The sequence below is a fragment of the Triturus cristatus genome, chromosome 6 (genome assembly GCF_964204655.1).
Source record: "Triturus cristatus chromosome 6, aTriCri1.1, whole genome shotgun sequence".
NCBI lineage: Eukaryota > Metazoa > Chordata > Amphibia > Caudata > Salamandridae > Triturus > Triturus cristatus.
This window is the reverse complement of record NC_140589.1, coordinates 605,554,453-605,575,743: the sequence shown is the minus strand read 5'-3', so window position 1 is coordinate 605,575,743 and position 21,291 is coordinate 605,554,453. Positions and strand designations below refer to the sequence as shown.

General features: G+C 48.6%; 1 protein-coding gene across 26 annotated transcripts in view; it reads left to right on the top strand.

Annotated features, from left to right (window-relative positions):
* The window catches only part of SYNCRIP (synaptotagmin binding cytoplasmic RNA interacting protein), a 509,168-nt gene that overhangs the window by 123,896 nt on the left and 363,981 nt on the right, over positions 1-21,291 (top strand). For all 26 annotated transcript variants that reach the window (XM_085611064.1, XM_085611075.1, XM_085611073.1 and 23 more), the window contains one exon: positions 18,833-18,940. In XM_085611064.1, coding sequence (XP_085467190.1) covers positions 18,833-18,940 — 108 coding nt within the window. The remainder of the gene's footprint in view (positions 1-18,832; positions 18,941-21,291) is intronic.

Genomic DNA, 21,291 nt, shown 5'->3' with positions numbered 1-21,291 from the left:
TTCACCCCTATGCACCCGCAGCCTGTGGGCTAGGTAACTTGGGTACTCCGGTGCTCATCAGGATAGTGACTATCCTAGTGTCTAGTTTTCAAGTCTCAACTTCCTAGCTACTCCGGAAGTGTCCTAAATCTTATCTATTTCTAAACTGTAACATTGCTATTGACTTTTACGCATTACGCGTGAGTGTTTCCACTCTGCACACGAATCCCGTGGGCCTCCCACTTCCTAACTAACGCTAGTGTAGTGTAGCCCCAGCGATTCCCTAGGCCTAGGCCTATTCTATTTCCGTGACAGTGGTTCTTATACCACTTATTTAGTATATGGTTTGCGTGGCCCCTAGGGCCTAACTGTATTACTTACCTGTGTGACTTACTGTATGCATTAATAAGACTGTGTTGTACTTACCTCTAAACTCATAAAGAGTGCTGAGGGTTTGCTTAGAATAAATACTTTATTTTATATATATATCTGTTGTGGTGTCCTTTCATTTGGTATTCAAGGGATTATATATGGTATCACAGCTGGCTTCACATGCCATTCAGAGTTTAGCCTAAGACTGCTCTTGTCCATGCTACCACTAGGATAGCTGGTCTATAAGGTTGACTTTACAACCAATCACCATAAGGGTATTTGGACTGATATAAGGTGTACACTAGAACTAGTGACATCATACATCAGGCCAACTTCTCACAAGGATTCATCATCACCTCCCTCACTGGCCACCATCTCTTTGGACAGGTGGGTTTTGCAAGTAGTCCGAAGGGGCTACTCCCTCCACTTCGAGACTACCCCTCCATCCATGCCACCTCAGCACCATCGCATGACGGAGGATCATCTGGCCCTTCCTCTCTGGGCCAAGGGAGCCATCAAATGAGTTCCTGTCCCAGAAGTAGGTTGTGGTATTCGGGCTATGATTCTGATCTTTCAGCCTCTATCCCGGGTTTCGGTCAGGATGACTCAGGCTACTGGGCCTGATAGCCTCCTGCAACCTGCTGGTGGACCATGCCAGATGGCATATGCGGGCTCAGCAGTGGGACCTGAAGTTCCAGTGGGCTCAACATCAGAGGATCTTGTCCGATAACGTCCAGATCTCGGAGGGCACTGCACACCATTTGCAGTGGTGGCTAGCGAACCAGGATTGGGTCGACGGCAGATCCCTCTCCCATCCCCAACCAGAGTTCACAGTGGTGACCGATGCATCACTTCTGGGATGGGGCGGTCACATGAGCGAGGTGGAGATCAGAGGCCTCTGGTCTCAGGCGGAGTCCGGGCTCCACATCAACCTTCTGGAGCTTCGTGTGATCCGTCTTGCACTAAAAGCATTACTTCCCTCTGTCCGGGGAAGAGTAGTGCAGGTGTTCACGGACAGCACCACCGCCATGTGGTACTGCAACAAACTGGGCGGAGTAGAGTTGTAGACCCTAGGTCAAGATGCTCTCCGTCTCTGGACATGGCTGGAACAACAGGGCATATCCCTGGTGGTTCAACACTTGGCAGGTTCCCTGAACGCCAGGGCGGATGAACTCAGCCGCAGGAGCCTGACGGATCACGAATGGCGTCTTCACACAGAGGTGGTGCAAGGTCTCTGGTTAGATCTATTCGCCACCGAAGAGCACGCGCAATGTCAGCAGTTCTGAGTGATAGAATTTCCAAGGCGGCACTCGCTAGGTGACGCTCTTTGTCGTGAGTGGAGTTGCGGTCTTCTATATGCTTTTTCACCTATACCACTTCTGCCCAGAGTGCTGAAGAAGATCAAGCGCGACCAGGCCCAAGTCATCCTTGTGGCTCCGTATTGAACACAAAGAGTCTGGTATCCAAAGCTGTTACACATGGCCATCGATCCTCCGATCCGATGCTTCTTCGGGAGGAGCTTGTCTCACCAACAGGGGACGGTCCTCCACCCGAACCTGTCCAGCCTCCTCCTCCTTGCGTGTAGATTGAGCAGCGACAGTTGACAGCCTTTAACCTTCCTCCCAAAGTCTGTGATGTTATCTTGACAGCCAGGTGTCCCTCCACTAAGACGGTGTACGCCTGCAAATGGAACAAATTTGTGGCATGGTGCACAGCAAAGAATGTGGATCCCCTTTCTGCCTCCTTTTTCCAAGGTTCTCTTGTTCCTCCTTTCTTTGGCCCAACAGGGCTCTGCTCTGGGCACTCTTAAGGGCTCTCTCAGCCATTTCAACCTTTCTTAGGCTTCCTGATCAGCCTGCTCTTTTCAAGTCCCCTGTTGTAAATCGCTTCCTTAAGGGCATTACTCCTCTTTTACCTGCTGTTCCCTTCGTAATCCCTCAGTGGGACCTGAACTTGGGTCTTACCTACCTTATGTGCTCTCCCTTTGAGCCGCTTCATAACTGTCCTCTCAGACTTCTTACTTTAAAGTCTGCCTTTCTGGTTGCCATCACGTCTGCTCGCAGAGTAAGTGAGCTCCAAGCTCTTTCTTCCAAGCCTCTTTTTCTGGCTGTTCATCCGGACAATGTCGTCCTCAGAACCAGACCTTCCTTACTTCCCAATGTGGTTACTTTTTTCCACATTGGTCAAACCATCACTTTGCCCACCTTCTTTCCGTCTCCGCATCCTTCTAAGGAGGAAGAGAGACTCCATCGCCTGGATCCAAAACATGCACTTTACTTTTATTTAGATCGCACCAAACAATTCCGGGTGGACGACCAGCTCTTTGTTGGTTATGTGGGCGCAAAGAAAGGTCGGGCCTTTAACAAACGGACCATCTCTAGGTGGGTCGTTTTGTGCATTAAAGCTTGCTATTCTTTGGCGAAGGAGGAGCCTCCAGTGGGACAGCTCGCCCTGGTGGAATTCCACCAGCGCGATGCCAGCTACCACTGCTTTGGGGCGGGGAGTTCCCCCCTCAATGACATCTGTCAGGCAGCTACGTGGGCATCTCTGCACACGTTCACAAAATACTACTGCTAGGGGAGCCAAGTCCGGAGCAACTGCTTCTTTGGCCGGAATGTTCTCCAGGACTTTCTGGTGTGAACTTGGTTCGCAGACCCACCTCCGGCGTTGGTATTGCTGGGGTATCTATTCTAAGGTAAGTAATATATAACGGTCTCTTTCAAATGAACAAGTTACTTACCTTTGGTAACGATATATCTGTAAGAGACATAGATTTGTTATAGAGTCCTTACCGCCCCACCCATTCTCCCTGTTCTGCGAACTGATTTCTAGAGTTAAGGACTTCCTTTCAGGTCCCTATTTTTGTGCACCAGTGGGCGGTGTTTTGCATGGCTCTGCGCTTCTGACGTGGAAGGTCGTGTCAAAAAACTGACGGCGCGCGAGAGAGGCGTCTAAGTAGCTTCTGCGATGTCATCCCGGCGACCACGACGCCAACGACTAAGGCGGAGCCGACCAACGTCACCTTTCGACGCGCAGAGGTACTGCTGATGAAAAATTCGACTTATCCTGTCTGACGCCTGGGGGTAATTCTAAGGTAAGGAATCTATAACTAATCTGTCTCATACAGATATATCGTTACCGAAGGTAAGTAACTTGTTCGACAAAATGTGAGCCCTAAACAAAGTGTTCTCTTATCGAGGAGAGTGAGCGGGCTTAAAGGTTTATGATTTTATTTACCGTTTCATTATCATTTCTTCTTGGTGCTGCCAGTTTTGTTTCCTACAGGCTCCCTTCCTTATCCCTTTCTGGTTCTTTTGTTTTTGTCGTCTTCTCCTTTGTTCACTCCGCCCCTGCCTCTTCCTCTTCCTCTGCCTCGTTGTCCTCTTCCCCTTGCTGGGGTACTCGTTTAAAAAAGTCACCGGTTTAGGAATGATGTCGATTTCTGATGACCTACTCACTGAATTGACTGAAGTGTCAGTATTAGAATCATTGTGCACAGTAGGGAGAGGATCTAGCCTAACATCTGGAGACATCCTAGTTTTAGGTTCAGCTGGTTGTAAGTTGTAGATGTGGTCATATTTGTGGCTGTATGTAAGAATACTCTCACTTTTGTAGTCTGCACAGTCCCGATGCAACTTTCTTTGTTTGCGCAGTTTGATGTCCTTCTCCTTGTTGCTGTATTCTTCCTTTGAGGTCATCTTAGATTTTTCTGATGGCGCCCTGGTGACTGTTTTGTTTGAATTCTTCAATGGTAGCGATTTCCCACAAAATTGTCTCCCTGTCTTCCCACACATATTTAACAAGAATAAGCATGTTCTTCGAACTCGTAGCCGAGTTTTCTCATCATTCTGCCAACATATGAGGGTTCGGTGACTCGTAAGATGGTGTGGTATTTACCCTAAGCCCACATGGTACCATTTTCTTATCTACGTGGTCTAGGAGAGAGATTGCTTCCCACCATTTGGATGTCTCTGGTTTTTTTAGTTTCTCAAAGCGCTAAATTTCATGTTAAGCGACGTGTCCTGATTTTGGACCATCACCCTGCTTTTTCCTTTGCCTGGTGCACGCGCAAATAGCAGTGGCGCGGCAACCCATTGTTCTAAATCTTCCTCCATGAAATAATAGTAACACTAGGTTTGAAAAAGAGTTTCAGTGAATGAGTTAAGCAATTGTGGAAGAGCGTTATTTGCTCCCTCACACCTGCACTGATGACACCACACTCCCATTCCCTTATTGGGAAGTTCCTGATGCCGTTGACACAGTAAACTACATATGTTGCAGGCAACGAGTCTTTGTGAAAGATAGAGCACTGGCCAGTCACGATATATAGGCACTGAGATCCAACGAACTGGGTCCACCTCAGCTGGTGTAATGTCAAGTGGACTGGTATGATCAAACAGTGGTTGATTTTGTAGGCGAAATGCTATGTAATCCCAAGGTATCAAAGTACTCCTGTGTATCCCGGCTCCCAATGATACGACCGCCAGCCAGAGACATAGACCCTCTCCCCAGTGGCACCACACTGAATGGGGACCCCCACGCGCCAGAGGACACACATGAGCCTCCCCTTGCCACTCCCACAAAGGCAGCGCTTACCTCTGGGATGCGGTCACACGGATCCGTTGTTGTTCTTGTAGTAATCTTCTTGTCAGATCCTTGTCTAGGAAAAACAGCGGCCGGCCACGGATCCCTCATAATGCTTACAATCCACACAAAGTTCCTTCCGGGAGCCCGGCCTGTAGTCAGGTGATGCGCACACCTTCTGACTATGAGCTGGGATCCCGGAAGGAAGGAAGGAAGTGTATGTTTTTGTATGTTTGGGTGTGTGGGGGTGTGTTTGTTTGTTGGGGGTGCGTGTTTGTGTGTTGGGGGTGCGTGTTTGTGTGTTGGGGGTGCGTGTTTGTGTGTTGGGGGTGCGTGTTTGTGTGTTGGGGGTCCGTGTTTGTGTGTGGGGGGGTGCGTGTTTGTGTGTGGGGGGTGCATGTTTGTGTGTGGGGGGGTGCGTTTGTGTGTGGGGGTTGTGTGTGTGGGGGTGTGTGGGGTGTGTGTGTGTGAGTGTTAGATATTTCACATTTGTCCCTGCTTTGCCCAGTCGTGGGAAAAAGCTCCACTTGTGCTAGGACTTGTGAAGACAGAAGTGACACCAAGGGCACGGTTGATAGCCTCCTGTTAAGCACCAGGACTACAAAAGCGAAGGAAGCCTGCACCCTCGAGAACCCAGAGTCCTAGGAATACCTCCTTCTACTGACTGCCAAACTGCAGAGTCCTGACCGACCTAAATGAGGTGTCCCCAAGATAGTGAAACCAGTGGCTGAAGTCACATTGGACCTTTGTCCTGCTACAAGAAAGATTTACCTGTAACCAATCGTTGTTACCCGAGACTAGTTTACCTGCGTTGATTGGACCAGCACTGGATTCCACTGGTGCATCATGGGAGATAGAGTCCTAAGGTCGAAGAAGAGCTCTGCTTTTGTTTCTTACTTATTGACTGTTTTGGTACACTTGCTCCTTTGGTTAAGCCGGACTGCTCTGTGCCACAGCTTCCCAGTATTGCATGTGGGGTTTTATTACAGAACCTAACTGGACCTGATAAAGATCATGACAATTTCTAACAACCGTATCACATAATAGTCCACTTTCCAACACTACCTCATTGGCAGTTGCTAAAGTATGCAACTGTATGCACTGGAGTACCAGTATCTCTTCTACCACCTGTAGTAAGCTGGGTCTGTATATATTATACCAAAATGAGGTATAGTGTGCACAGAGTCCAGTTGAACCCCAAAGGTAGGCAGAGGTAAAAGTAGATGGCACCTTACTCTCCATTTGTGGTAGTCTGGGCGAACCGTAAGCCTTTATCAGAGCGTAGTGTTAAGCATTTGTTGTACACACTCTGGCACCAAATGATGTGTCATACTCAAAGACTGAACCCAGACCAATTTGTTTGTATAAAATATTATTTAGTTATTTCTTTTCTAGAGCCAAGCAAGCCTGGTACAGGCAAGTGTAAATGGTACTTTTTAAAGCAGGTTGAACAATACAAACAAGCTGAATGAAAATGACTTTGTTACAGGTTTTAAATGCTTTTAATACAGTGGAAATTGTTAATTACTTTTGATTACTTAACAGGTTACTTTATTGATTACCTTTTCTACTCCGTGTGATATGCCTAGATATCACACTGGGACATACCCTAGAGAAAAGGTAAGTAAGCCATTTTTAGTTATTTGCAGTTTTTCAGGTTCTCATACAAACCAACTCCACTTCGAACAATTTTCAGGAAAAGCAGGCAGTGCAAAGCTATGGAAGGAAGTTGAGGTATCGGTTTACAGGTAAGTAGATATTTGTAGGAGTTGGTATTCTGGGGTTAGAACCAGGGTTCCCCCAGGGTCAGGGATGCCCTCTCAAAGCACCCTCAGCGGCACTAGGGTGGCTGGGTGCGGAGGCCCAATGTTAACCAATGGGGATAGGGGGCCTTCGGTTGGTGGCTGCTCAGGAGCAGGGCACAAGCCTGTGAGAGCAAAGCTCCTGGTGTTAGGCTCAAGGCAAAGGGGATCTAAGTTAGCATCCCAAAGCACACCCGCAGGGGCGGCTGGGTACAGGGTGCTGTTTTGGTGTCGGTGCCCTGTTTTCAATGGGGATTGTGTGCATTTTTCATTTAATGTGTTCAGAAGTTTGATACCAAACTTCCCAATTTTCATTAAAGCCATTCTGGTATTGTGGAGTTCTTAATGACAAACTACAAGCACCATATACTCTTAATGGCATAACTGCACTTACAATGTCTAAGAATTGGCTTAGACACTGTATGGGTACGGGGCACATGTACCCTCACCACTGGTATTGTCCTCCCACCTAGAGGGGTGGCTGACTATGCCAGGGCAGTGTGTTGTAGGCATGGCAAACAGGGAGGTGTGCCATGTCGACTCTTCACTTTGTTCTGCGCCAAACCGCGCAGCCTGCAATGGCAGTGTGTGCGTGAAGGTACAGGGTCTCTAATGGTGGCACAATAAGTGCTGCAGCCCTTGGAGGCCTTCACTGGCCACAGGGCCCTTGGTACCCGTGGTACCATTTACAAGGGACTGACCCATGGCTAAAGAGTGCCAATTGGGTTTTCTTAGTGCAGTTTTAGGGAAAGAACATAGGCCCTGGGCACCTGTTTGGCAGGAACCCATGGCACACTCAGTCATAAGTACATCAGCCGTTTAGTGAAAAGTGGGGGCAGCCATGCAGAAAGAGGGCACTTTCTTAAACCACCTGTCACTCAAACCTCCATTTTTAGAGAGGTTATCAAATGCTTGGGATCTTTACTGACACGACTCAAAAGCATTCCAAGTAGGATAACATTGCATTCCCAGTAGGATAACATTGGCCATGGTGCTCAATGTTAATAAAAAATTTCTAGCTATTCCTAGGAGGGTGCTGACACATTTTGGGATCGGCCACAGGATACCTGGCACTTTTTAGTCTTTACGGCTCACAATTTGTGCGCTGCCTATTTGCATGTTTTTAGTGGTTTTTCTTTTGTTACGAACTGGACATTCAAGCATTTACCTTTTACATTGCATTCCGAGTTTCTAAGACCCTTTGCCTTGCTCCTCTGACAACGAAGCGCTGAATGTGCATACTTATGCAGTTTAGTTGGAATGTGTAGGAGAGTAGGGTCTGCTTTCTATGTTCACCCCCACTTTTTGCTTTTGCTTTACTGGTTTACGACTTAGATGTGGCTGTGGGCCTGCTAATCAGACCCACAGCCCTGCTGTTCTCTCTCTAAATTACTACTATGTACTTTAGGTGCATAACCCATTTGGATAGGATCACCTTATTGGCCCCTGTACAGTGTACCCTAGGTACCCAGGGCATAGGTGTACCCTAGGCCTACCAGGGGCTGCAGCATGTATTGTGCCACCCCTGGCCTGGCCTTCCATTTTGACACAACTGGCTGATCACTCAGCTGGGGCAAGGTCGTGTAATCACCCCTTGCTTAGGTGTAGTATTCCTATACCTAACTTACATATAGACACATGTGTACCTATCAGTCACTCCTATGGCAGGCCTTGACAATCCTGGAGGCAGAGTGCTTGGTACCATGTGAGATGGTGCTCTAGCATGAGCTGAGCCTGTCTGCAGCTTTCGGAACCATGTCCTTATAGCTGTTCTATGATATAGCCTACCATATACTCTTAAAGTGCCTTATAATCTTAGACGGTTATGGTAACTATGGTTTGGCTTTATCAAAGCATGTCGTGTAAGGTGTCTAACACTCGGGAATAATACCCCCATGCCATTTCTGGACATGAGAATATTATTCCCCCCTTCTAGAGGGAAAGACATGTTAAAATCATACTTCAACTGTTAGCCTCTGACCAAAGCCTCAGCATCACAAAATGGATGCTGCTGCCACGACACAAGTCTGACCTCCTGCTGCTGGGAGGGATCCCAGCCAGGGAGGCCTGGACAATAGGTTTCCTGCTTGGGGAGGTGCTAGCACCTCCCCAGACAGCCTTTAGTGTATTGGGGCAGGGTGGGCTGAAAGGAATGAGACATGCCTGGGGCACACAAGGTGTTCCTTGCATAGTCCAGTTCAAACCGGCGCTGGGGCACTCCAGCCCCAGCTCTGGCGCGAAACTGGACAAAGGGAAGTGGGTGTAACCACCCCCTCCCAGGTCCCACCCATAAGGCGTGACCTAGCAGGTATCCCAGCCCCCCAGATTAGTATAAGAGTGGGAGTTGGGCCTCAAGACTTTAGATTATCCTGAACCTGCAAAACTGAACAGAAACTCTGGACCTTCGACATTCGACGAAAGAAGAAGACTGAAGAATCTCCCTTGTAGCCAAGGAGTGGCTACCCTGTGCAAACAGGCACCATCAAGTGACTACCCTTTGCTTTGTGAAACGTTCGACGAGGAACCGACTGCAGAGCCCGACCAGAGCCTTGATTTCCAGACTTCTCCGACCCTCATCCACATCTGCAGCAGAGCTGAGATCCGTGGAGGCGACGAGCGACGTGGGACCGGCTACCTGGGAAAAGTGGCTAGTAACTTACAGCGCAGCTTCTGAGGTACCCTCGAAGTTGTGCACCGGGGATTGAGAAGCCCCAACCCCAAGCACCATCTGCACCGAAGACCAGCCCCCCACACTCCACGAGTCCTGCGTGGGGCCCTTCAGCATTTTCCTGCTTGCCGCGTCTGTCCGGTTGCTTGCCCGCTGGCTAGTGGCCTTTGTGACGACGCTCCCTAAAATCTTCTGCGCTGGTTTGGCTCCTCCAGACTGGCTCCCGCTTCTCTGCAAAGAAGAAGCACCCCAGACCTTCCTGGTCTGCACCAGAAGCAAGTCCCTTGTTCTTCGTGGGTTCCGCTTGCCAAGGCTTGGTGAGTCCTAGTCCAACTTCGACGCCGCCGACAGCAAGAGCCTTCGTGGGACAGCTCGCCTCCTGGTCCTGGTCGTCCTCGACGCTTCCTGGTCCTCCTGGCTCCAGCGACAAGCTTCACCTTCACCTGCAACTCTTCACGACATCGCCTGGTTCCTTCCTGGTTCCACGTGGTCACTGGCTAGTGACCTTGACTCTGTCCCTTCTGCTTGCAGGTTTCTTCTCTTCGTGATCCCAGCCTTGGGATCCACCGGACACTCTCCCCTGACTGCCTGTCAGCATCTTTCTTCAGGCATCCATAGGAGTCGACGACGAAAACGACGCATCTTCACCCCTATGCACCCGCAGCCTGTGGGCTAGGTAACTTGGGTACTCCGGTGCTCATCAGGATAGTGACTATCCTAGTGTCTAGTTTTCAAGTCTCAACTTCCTAGCTACTCCGGAAGTGTCCTAAATCTATCTATTTCTAAACTGTAACATTGCTATTGACTTTTACGCATTACGCGTGAGTGTTTCCACTCTGCACACGAATCCCGTGGGCCTCCCACTCCCTAACTAACGCTAGTGTAGTGTAGCCCCAGCGATTCCCTAGGCCTAGGCCTATTCTATTTCCGTGACAGTGGTTCTTATACCACTTATTTAGTATATGGTTTGCGTGGCCCCTAGGGCCTAACTGTATTACTTACCTGTGTGACTTACTGTATGCATTAATAAGACTGTGTTGTACTTACCTCTAAACTCATAAAGAGTGCTGAGGGTTTGCTTAGAATAAATACACTTTATTTTATATATATATCTGTTGTGGTGTCCTTTCATTTGGTATTCAAGGGATTATATATGGTATCACAGCTGGCTTCACATGCCATTCAGAGTTTAGCCTAAGACTGCTCTTGTCCATGCTACCACTAGGATAGCTGGTCTATAAGGTTGACTTTACAACCAATCACCATAAGGGTATTTGGACTGATATAAGGTGTACACTATAACTAGTGACATCATACATCAGGCCAACTTCTCACATTGGTGGCAGCGGTGGGATCTGAGCTTGCTGTTGTAATACCATTGTAATCTTGAGATACTAAATTGAAAGATCACACAGATATTGTCTAGGTACATATAACATAGATTATTATACTTAAGTCCTACTGGACTTTGTAGTTGTAGGTTGAAGGGAATAACACACCCTGACTACAACTACTAGAAAGGTTTAGTAGATACAACTAGTGTAGGTAGGTGCACACACCACACCCTCACTAGATCATGCCTCTGGGAGGAGATCAAGTAGATGCTCTCTCAGGAGGGGCAGGTCTGCAGAAGACCCCCTCTAGGTATGATACCTTAACATTCCAGGAGATGAGACAATTGTGTACCTCCAGAGGAATAAAACAGGGTGCAAACCCTACCCTCCTTCAGTTAAGACAACTCCTAGAGGAGTATGATGCTCAGAGGGCATCACAGGAAGGTGCCCTAGGCGCAGAGGAGGGTCTACCCACCACAGAGGAGTCAGATGGGCCTTCAGATGGGGAGGTAGACAGCCAGAGCCAAGTAAGGAGACTTAGCCAGGCTAACTTAAGTTTACATGGGAGTTTGCATGGGGTCCCCCCATACAGACCCACAAGTAGACATTCACAGAGAAGCAGGAGGGACAGATCCCCTTCAAGGGAATCCATCCACTCCCATGTCTCTAACACCTCTAATGCTTCCTCTCACAGGGGAATGACTTCACCTGAGAGAAAGGAGCATGCAGCCAGAATGAGGGAGGCTAATCTGAGGATTCAGAGGGAAGAACTTGCCCTTGCCAAAGAGAAGCTTGCTCTGGCTAGAGAACAAAAGTTAAGTGGGTTAGAACCCACTGGTGGCAGCAACATTCCTAGAGATAGAGACAGGCACTATGATAATAGAAACCTGAGCAAGATTGTCCCTCCCTACAAGTGTGGGGATGACATCCACAAATGGATAACTGCTTTGGAGAGAGCTTGCAAAGTACAGCAGGTACCCCAAAGTCAGTGGGCAGCTATCTTGTGGCTCTCCTTCTCTGAGAAAGGAAGAGACAAGCTCCTCACAGTTAGTGATGAGGATGCAGATAATTACACTGTCCTGAAGAGTGCTCTGATTGATGGGTTTGGCCTAACCACTGAACAATACAGGTTGTTGTTCAGGGATACCCAGAAGACACAGACTCAGGACTGGACTGACTTTGTAGATTGTGCCACTAAGGCTCTGGAAGGCTGGCTATTGGGAAGTAAGGTTAAGGACTATACAGGATTGTATAATTTGATCATGAGAGAACAAATACTTAACAACTGTCAAAACCAGCTATTGCATCAACACCTGATTGATTCTGATCTGACTTCTCCCCAAGAATTGGGAAAGAAGGCAGATAGATGGGTCAGGACTAGAGTTAAGCAGAAAAACCAGAACCAGGGCGGTGATCAGAAAAAGGCAGACCAGAAGGGTAATGAGCAGAAACAAAAAGACCAGAAGTCTTCACCAGGCCCCCAAAAGGCTCAGGGGGAGGGTGGTTCCAAAAAGGATAAGAAGAAAGAAGGCCAAAAGAAACCATGGTGCAACTATTGTAAGTCTACCTCACATTGGTTTAGTGAGTGCACCAAAAAGGATAAGCCCCCAGCCACCATTGCCCCTAAGGCAACTGTACCCCCTAGTTCAGCTGTAAGTGGTGGTTCCCAGCAAAAGGGTGTAGTAGGGTTAACCCTGGGAACTGAGGAGGATTCTGGCCTAGTCAGAGTGCCTACTCAGGCTGTCCTGATCTGTGATGGGGACTTAGCTTTGTCCTCTACTGTAGGCCCCAGTAACCTGGGCAAGTACAGACAGACACCTTTTATCAACCAAAGAATGGCTCAGGCCTACAGGGACACTGGGGCTAGTGTCACAATGGTGACACCTGCTTTTGTGGACCCTGGACAGATCATACTAGGTGAGAATTACCTAGTGACCAACGCTAGCAATGCCACTACCTCCCATAGTGTGGCTATTGTTAACTTCTCCTGGGGAGGGGTAACTGGCCTCAAGAAAGTTGTTGTTAGTTCAGACCTTCCTGTAGAGTGTTTACTGGGCAATGATCTTGAAACTTCAGTTTGGTCTGAAGTGGAGTATAGGACCCATGCAGAAATGCTGGGGATAGATGCACATGTCCTTGCTGTGACCAGGTCACAGGCCAAAAAGTGCAACACTGAACAAGTGCTGGATCCTGAAACTATGGACCAGTCACACTCCAAGAGAAAGAGCAGTAGGGTTAAGGCTGTGCCTTCCCCCCTGCCTCAGGTGGTGGATCAGCCCTCCCAGGAGGATGATTCTGAGAGCCCTGAAGGAACTGTCCTAGAAGAACTTGAACCTGATCAGGTTGAGTTTCTTGGGACAGGGGGACCTTCCAGGGCAGATCTGAGGCAGGCTCAATTAGACTGCCCCTCTCTTGAACCCCTCAGACAGCTGGCTGCTGCTGAGGCTGCAGGGAATGCTCAAGGTACCCATAGAGTGTATTGGGATGAAGGGCTACTGTACTCAGAGGCTAGAGACCCCAAGCCTGGTGCATCCAGGAGGTTGGTCATACCACTGAAGTTCAGAGGCTTCCTTCTAACCTTGGCCCATGATATTCCCCTTGCAGGACATTTAGGCCAGAACAAGACTTGGGACAGGCTTGTCCCTCACTTTCACTGGCCCCATATGTCAGAAGATACTAAGGAGTTTTGTCGCTCCTGTGTCACCTGCCAAGCCAGTGGCAAATCAGGTGGCACCACAAAGGCCCCCCTCATACCACTACCTGTGGTGGGGGTCCCCTTTGAAAGAGTGGGCATAGATATTGTAGGACCAATGGACCCACAAACAGCATCTGGGCACAGATTCATACTGGTGATAGTGGACCATGCCACCAGGTACCCAGAAGCAATTCCCCTGAGGACCACAACAGCTCCTGTTGTGGCAAGGGCCCTGCTTGGAGTATTCTCCAGAGTGGGCTTTCCAAAGGAGGTCATTTCTGACAGAGGTGCCAACTTTATGTCAGGATACTTGACTGCAATGTGGAAGGAGTGTGGTGTTAACTATAAGTTCACCACACCCTATCACCCACAGTGCAATGGGCTTGTTGAGAGATTCAACAAGACCCTAAAGGGAATGATAAAAGGATTACCAGACAAGCTTAGGCGAAGATGGGACATCCTTTTACCCTGCCTTCTGTTTGCTTACAGAGAGGTCCCACAAAAGGGGGTTGGCTACAGCCCTTTTGAGCTTTTGTTTGGGCATCCTGTAAGAGGACCCCTGTGTTTGGTGAAGGAAGGATGGGAGAGACCTCTCAGACAACCCAAACTAGACATAGTGGATTATGTACTTGGTCTCCGCTCCAGGATGGCAGAGTATATGAAGAAGGCTTCTAAAAACCTTGAGGCAAGCCAAGAACTCCAAAAAGCTTGGCATGACCAAAAGGCTGTACTGACTGTTTACCAGCCAGGACAGAAAGTGTGGGTGTTGGAGCCAGTGGCCCCAGCAGCACTCCAAGACAAATGGTCTGGACCCCACACTATTGTTGAGAAAAAGGGAGAAGTCACCTACTTGGTGGACCTTGGGACTCCCAGAAGCCCCCACAGGGTGCTTCATGTCAACAGATTGAAGGCATATGTTGACAGGGCAGACATGGGGCTACTCATGGCTACAGATGAGGGGCAGGAGGAAGAGAGTGACCCTCTCCCAGACCTGTTGACTCAGAACCCTGATGATGGCTCAGTTGATGGTGTGGTCTTTTCTGACAGCCTCACTGTCCATCAGCAACAGGACTGCAGACAAGTTCTGCAGGCCTACAGACATATGTTCTCTCTGACCCCAAGTCAGACAAACTGGTGCACCCATGAGGTGGACACTGGTGACAGTCTGCCTGTGAAGAGTAAAATCTACAGGCAACCTGACCATGTCAGGGACTGCATAAAAGTTGAGGTACAAAAGATGTTGGAGCTGGGAGTCATTGAACCTTCAGAGAGCCCTTGGGCTAGTCCTGTAGTCCTTGTGCCAAAACCTCACACCCAAGATGGTAAGAGAGAGATGAGGTTTTGCGTGGATTACAGAGGTCTCAATGCTGTCACTAGGACAGATGCCCACCCAATACCTAGGGCAGATGAGCTCATTGACAGACTGGCAGCTGCTAAGTTTTTGAGCACATTTGACCTAACAGCAGGCTACTGGCAAATCAGACTAGCTGAGAGTGCAAAGGCCAAAACTGCTTTCTCGACCCCAGGAGGACATTATCAATTTGTGGTAATGCCCTTTGGTTTGAAGAATGCACCTGCCACTTTCCAAAGGCTGGTGAATCAAGTCCTTACTGGGTTGGATGATTATTGTGCAGCTTATCTTGATGATATTGCTGTCTTTAGCTCCACCTGGGAGGATCACCTGGTCCACCTGAGGAATGTTTTAGAGGCCCTGCAAAAGGCAGGCCTCACTATCAAGGCCACTAAGTGCCAGATAGGGCAGAGCAAGGTTGTATACCTGGGCCACCTAGTTGGTGGGGGTCAGGTTCAACCACTGGAGAGCAAGATCCAGACCATAAAGGACTGGGCTCCTCCAACTACCCAGACTCAGGTCAGAGCTTTCTTGGGCCTGTCTGGGTACTACAGAAAGTTTGTTAAGAACTATGGGTCCATAGTGACACCACTTAATGACTTGACCTCCAAGAAGATGCCAAAGAAAGTTCAGTGGACAGCAAGCTGTCAAAAAGCATTTGATGACCTGAAGCAGGCCATGTGCAGTGCACCTATTCTGAAAAGTCCAGACTACTCCAAAGAGTTCATTGTCCAGACAGATGCTTCTGAGTTAGGTGTGGGAGCTGTTCTTTCACAACTGAATGTAGATGGTCAAGACCAGCCCATTGCTTTTATAAGTAGAAGGCTGACCCCTAGAGAGAAACGTTGGTCAGCTATTGAGAGGGAGGCCTTTGCTGTGGTTTGGGCCCTGAAGAAGCTGAGGCCATACTTGTTTGGCACTCACTTCAAGATTCAGACAGACCATAAGCCCCTCTTGTGGCTAAATCAGATGAAGGGTGAAAATCCCAAACTTCTTAGGTGGTCCATTTCCCTACAGGGGATGGACTTCACAGTGGAACATAGACCTGGGACTGACCATGCCAATGCAGATGGACTCTCCAGATATTTCCACTTAGAACATGAAGACTCAACTGGTCAAGGTTAGTTTAATGTCCCTAAGTTTGGGGGGGGGTTGTGTAGGAGAGTAGGGTCTGCTTTCTATGTTCACCCCCACTTTTTGCTTTTGCTTTACTGGTTTACGACTTAGATGTGGCTGTGGGCCTGCTAATCAGACCCACAGCCCTGCTGTTCTCTCTCTAAATTACTACTATGTACTTTAGGTGCATAACCCATTTGGATAGGATCACCTTATTGGCCCCTGTACAGTGTACCCTAGGTACCCAGGGCATAGGTGTACCCTAGGCCTACCAGGGGCTGCAGCATGTATTGTGCCACCCCTGGCCTGGCCTTCCATTTTGACACAACTGGCTGATCACTCAGCTGGGGCAAGGTCGTGTAATCACCCCTTGCTTAGGTGTAGTATTCCTATACCTAACTTACATATAGACACATGTGTACCTATCAGTCACTCCTATGGCAGGCCTTGACAATCCTGGAGGCAGAGTGCTTGGTACCATGTGAGATGGTGCTCTAGCATGAGCTGAGCCTGTCTGCAGCTTTCGGAACCATGTCCTTATAGCTGTTCTATGATATAGCCTACCATATACTCTTAAAGTGCCTTATAATCTTAGACGGTTATGGTAACTATGGTTTGGCTTTATCAAAGCATGTCGTGTAAGGTGTCTAACACTCGGGAATAATACCCCCATGCCATTTCTGGACATGAGAATATTATTCCCCCCTTCTAGAGGGAAAGACATGTTAAAATCATACTTCAACTGTTAGCCTCTGACCAAAGCCTCAGCATCACAAAATGGATGCTGCTGCCACGACACAAGTCTGACCTCCTGCTGCTGGGAGGGATCCCAGCCAGGGAGGCCTGGACAATAGGTTTCCTGCTTGGGGAGGTGCTAGCACCTCCCCAGACAGCCTTTAGTGTATTGGGGCAGGGTGGGCTGAAAGGAATGAGACATGCCTGGGGCACACAAGGTGTTCCTTGCATAGTCCAGTTCAAACCGGCGCTGGGGCACTCCAGCCCCAGCTCTGGCGCGAAACTGGACAAAGGGAAGTGGGTGTAACCACCCCCTCCCAGGTCCCACCCATAAGGCGTGACCTAGCAGGTATCCCAGCCCCCCAGATTAGTATAAGAGTGGGAGTTGGGCCTCAAGACTTTAGATTATCCTGAACCTGCAAAACTGAACAGAAACTCTGGACCTTCGACATTCGACGAAAGAAGAAGACTGAAGAATCTCCCTTGTAGCCAAGGAGTGGCTACCCTGTGCAAACAGGCACCATCAAGTGACTACCCTTTGCTTTGTGAAACGTTCGACGAGGAACCGACTGCAGAGCCCGACCAGAGCCTTGATTTCCAGACTTCTCCGACCCTCATCCACATCTGCAGCAGAGCTGAGATCCGTGGAGGCGACGAGCGACGTGGGACCGGCTACCTGGGAAAAGTGGCTAGTAACTTACAGCGCAGCTTCTGAGGTACCCTCGAAGTTGTGCACCGGGGATTGAGAAGCCCCAACCCCAAGCACCATCTGCACCGAAGACCAGCCCCCCACACTCCACGAGTCCTGCGTGGGGCCCTTCAGCATTTTCCTGCTTGCCGCGTCTGTCCGGTTGCTTGCCCGCTGGCTAGTGGCCTTTGTGACGACGCTCCCTAAAATCTTCTGCGCTGGTTTGGCTCCTCCAGACTGGCTCCCGCTTCTCTGCAAAGAAGAAGCACCCCAGACCTTCCTGGTCTGCACCAGAAGCAAGTCCCTTGTTCTTCGTGGGTTCCGCTTGCCAAGGCTTGGTGAGTCCTAGTCCAACTTCGACGCCGCCGACAGCAAGAGCCTTCGTGGGACAGCTCGCCTCCTGGTCCTGGTCGTCCTCGACGCTTCCTGGTCCTCCTGGCTCCAGCGACAAGCTTCACCTTCACCTGCAACTCTTCACGACATCGCCTGGTTCCTTCCTGGTTCCACGTGGTCACTGGCTAGTGACCTTGACTCTGTCCCTTCTGCTTGCAGGTTTCTTCTCTTCGTGATCCCAGCCTTGGGATCCACCGGACACTCTCCCCTGACTGCCTGTCAGCATCTTTCTTCAGGCATCCATAGGAGTCGACGACGAAAACGACGCATCTTCACCCCTATGCACCCGCAGCCTGTGGGCTAGGTAACTTGGGTACTCCGGTGCTCATCAGGATAGTGACTATCCTAGTGTCTAGTTTTCAAGTCTCAACTTCCTAGCTACTCCGGAAGTGTCCTAAATCTATCTATTTCTAAACTGTAACATTGCTATTGACTTTTACGCATTACGCGTGAGTGTTTCCACTCTGCACACGAATCCCGTGGGCCTCCCACTCCCTAACTAACGCTAGTGTAGTGTAGCCCCAGCGATTCCCTAGGCCTAGGCCTATTCTATTTCCGTGACAGTGGTTCTTATACCACTTATTTAGTATATGGTTTGCGTGGCCCCTAGGGCCTAACTGTATTACTTACCTGTGTGACTTACTGTATGCATTAATAAGACTGTGTTGTACTTACCTCTAAACTCATAAAGAGTGCTGAGGGTTTGCTTAGAATAAATACACTTTATTTTATATATATATCTGTTGTGGTGTCCTTTCATTTGGTATTCAAGGGATTATATATGGTATCACAGCTGGCTTCACATGCCATTCAGAGTTTAGCCTAAGACTGCTCTTGTCCATGCTACCACTAGGATAGCTGGTCTATAAGGTTGACTTTACAACCAATCACCATAAGGGTATTTGGACTGATATAAGGTGTACACTATAACTAGTGACATCATACATCAGGCCAACTTCTCACAGAATGTAGTAATATTGTGGTCCTTGGTCACCAGTGGAAAACCATGCTAGCTGCAAAGCACAAGGCCTAGTTACCCAACACAAAAATATTTCAAAATGGAACATGCCTTAGGACTTGGCTTGCTGGATTGTGACTTTCTTTTATTTCCACAGAACAAAAGTGCCTTTTTATGTGGAGTAATGAAAACATACAGACAAAGAGAAAAACAAGGGACCAAGGTGGCAGATTCCAGCAAAGGACCAGATGAAGCCAAAATTAAGGTAGATTCTTTATTTATGAACTTGGTCTAGCCTCTCTATTAATTTCCCATATTCATTAACAGTACAGTTTAGTAGGATGCACCTTTAATGCCTACTGCCGGTTGTAGAAGCACAGCACCAGAGCAAGGTTAAATGCATCGATCATTAGATTGAAGCATACAGAGGTGCATAATACTCCCTGCTGCAAAGTAATAATGTTTTGCAAGCTGTTAGAGTTGTATGTGTCTTCTTTAATGGTTTTGCAATCAACTCACAAATCGGTTTAGCCCGCTTTCTCAGAATGGCTACTACGCCCTTATACAAGACAACAAGACAATAGGAAGATATTGATAGCAGTTGTATGTGTCTTGTGTATTGCCTTTCACTGCTTCTGAAAATACGTAGTGCCACTAAAGGCTTCAGTTGACGATATCTACTACTTACCCCAGTATTGGAACTTTCATAGATTCTCATGCTTTGTATCATTCCCCGTCGTCGGAATGGGAGCCTCGGTAAATAAAAAAATATATCCTAACCATAGAAACAAAAGAGAAAATAGGCTTAGGCCTCATCTCATTTTGTAGTATATCACCCTCTTTGTGTTAAAGAGCCCAAACTTTTGCCAGGACCAATCAGCACAGCCTCACCCTTTGGAACCTTCCTGAGAGAGCTCAGAGCCTCAGATTTTTCTACCGCACGTTGTGCTAGGGAGTCTCCACTGAGCTCTGCTCAGTTTTCTCAATTTTTCTTTCAGAAATTTACATTTTAACATCTATAGTGACATTGTCAGAAAAGGAAAAGAAAGCCTTATTCAGGCTCTGTGCTTCTTGTGGAAAGAAGAGACTTTTCATTGAGTATAAGCATGAGAGTTGTATTTACTGCTTATACCCTGAACACAAGGCCACAGACTGCAAGATTTGTCGGACCTTATCTACTAAGACTTTGCGGGACAGAGAGGGTCGATTGCTGACATGGCTGCAAAAGCTGAAGACCAGGAAGGAGGTTCTCTCTTCAGATGAGGAGGATTCGATTTCTGGCACTTCCTCCAGGAGATCAAAGAAGAGGGGTAGGTCATCTCCCTCCATCTCTGCAGAACCCCTTGTCAAAGCCCCTCACGGGATCTCTGAAAGGTCTGAGGAGGCTGGTCCCATGAAATCTCCTCACGGAAGTGAAAAGGAGAGGCAGGGACAGGCTGCTGGTGTGGACACAGCCTCTAGGGACAAAAAGGAGGTTTCTATATCTTCTCCTCCGTCCCAGAAGGAAAAGCCTGCTAAGAAACACTCTGCAGGAACTCCACAGATGGCTCCTGTGAAGAAACAGCGTCCGTCGACGGTGATTAAAGCAGGTACGTCGACGACGATTTCCAAGGTAAAGACTGTTTCCTTGGTTTCGTCGTTTCATCGTCTACGATAGCTTCATTCTCGTCGTCGACGACTGTTTCCATGAAGCTCCTGTCGACGGCAGTTTCGACGACGAAGACCACGAAGACTATGACGACGGCGACGTCGTCGTCGATGCTGATGACTAGTTCGTTGGCGAGACCATCGACAGTTGTCCCGTCGACGATGAAGAAAGCTCCGTCGACTAGCTTGCCGTCGACGAAGAAAAAGGCTCCGTCGACGATCCTACTGTCGAGGACGATTCAAGCATAGTCGACGACCTCATTGTCGATGACGATTCACACTCCGTCGACGAAGACTACCGTGCTGTCGACTAGTTCATCCTCTATTTCGTCGACGCTTGGGATTCCTTCGACGACGACTCTGTCGACGGGTCAAATTTCTGGTTTTTCAATGCAGAGGTTGAAAATTACACCTGAGATGACATCACCTAGGCGGGTTACGCCTTTACCACCATCTATGCTGCTAGATGAGTCGGAGGAGGAGGATGAGGTTGAGCAGTATGGGGATGCCTACAGTCCCTCAGAGCTGCATGTAAAGCAGCAAGAGACTGATACTGAGGATTATTATGGACAAGATGAGCAGGAGGAACAACAATATGTTCAGCAGGAAGTACGTCCTCACACTTTGAGACAGGACATGTTAGCTATACCAGTTGCTCTGGTTACGGACTTGCAGATGATGTTGCAGGACTACAGAGCTCGATTTCCATCACACCCTGACGTTCAACCAGTGTATCCATCTAAATCAGTGGTTCCGCGAGGGCCGTCAGTGGACTTGCCACCTCCCCCTAAAAATATACAGCATACCTCACCAGTGGTGGTACCAGTAGTGGTTCCTCAGACTTCGTATCCGGAACCTACCAATGAAGATACACAGGATGTTGATACGGATGAAGAGGATGAGGTGCACGTGGTCCCACTAACTGATCCAGGGGATCCGGATGTGGATCCTGATGATACTGGAATGCAA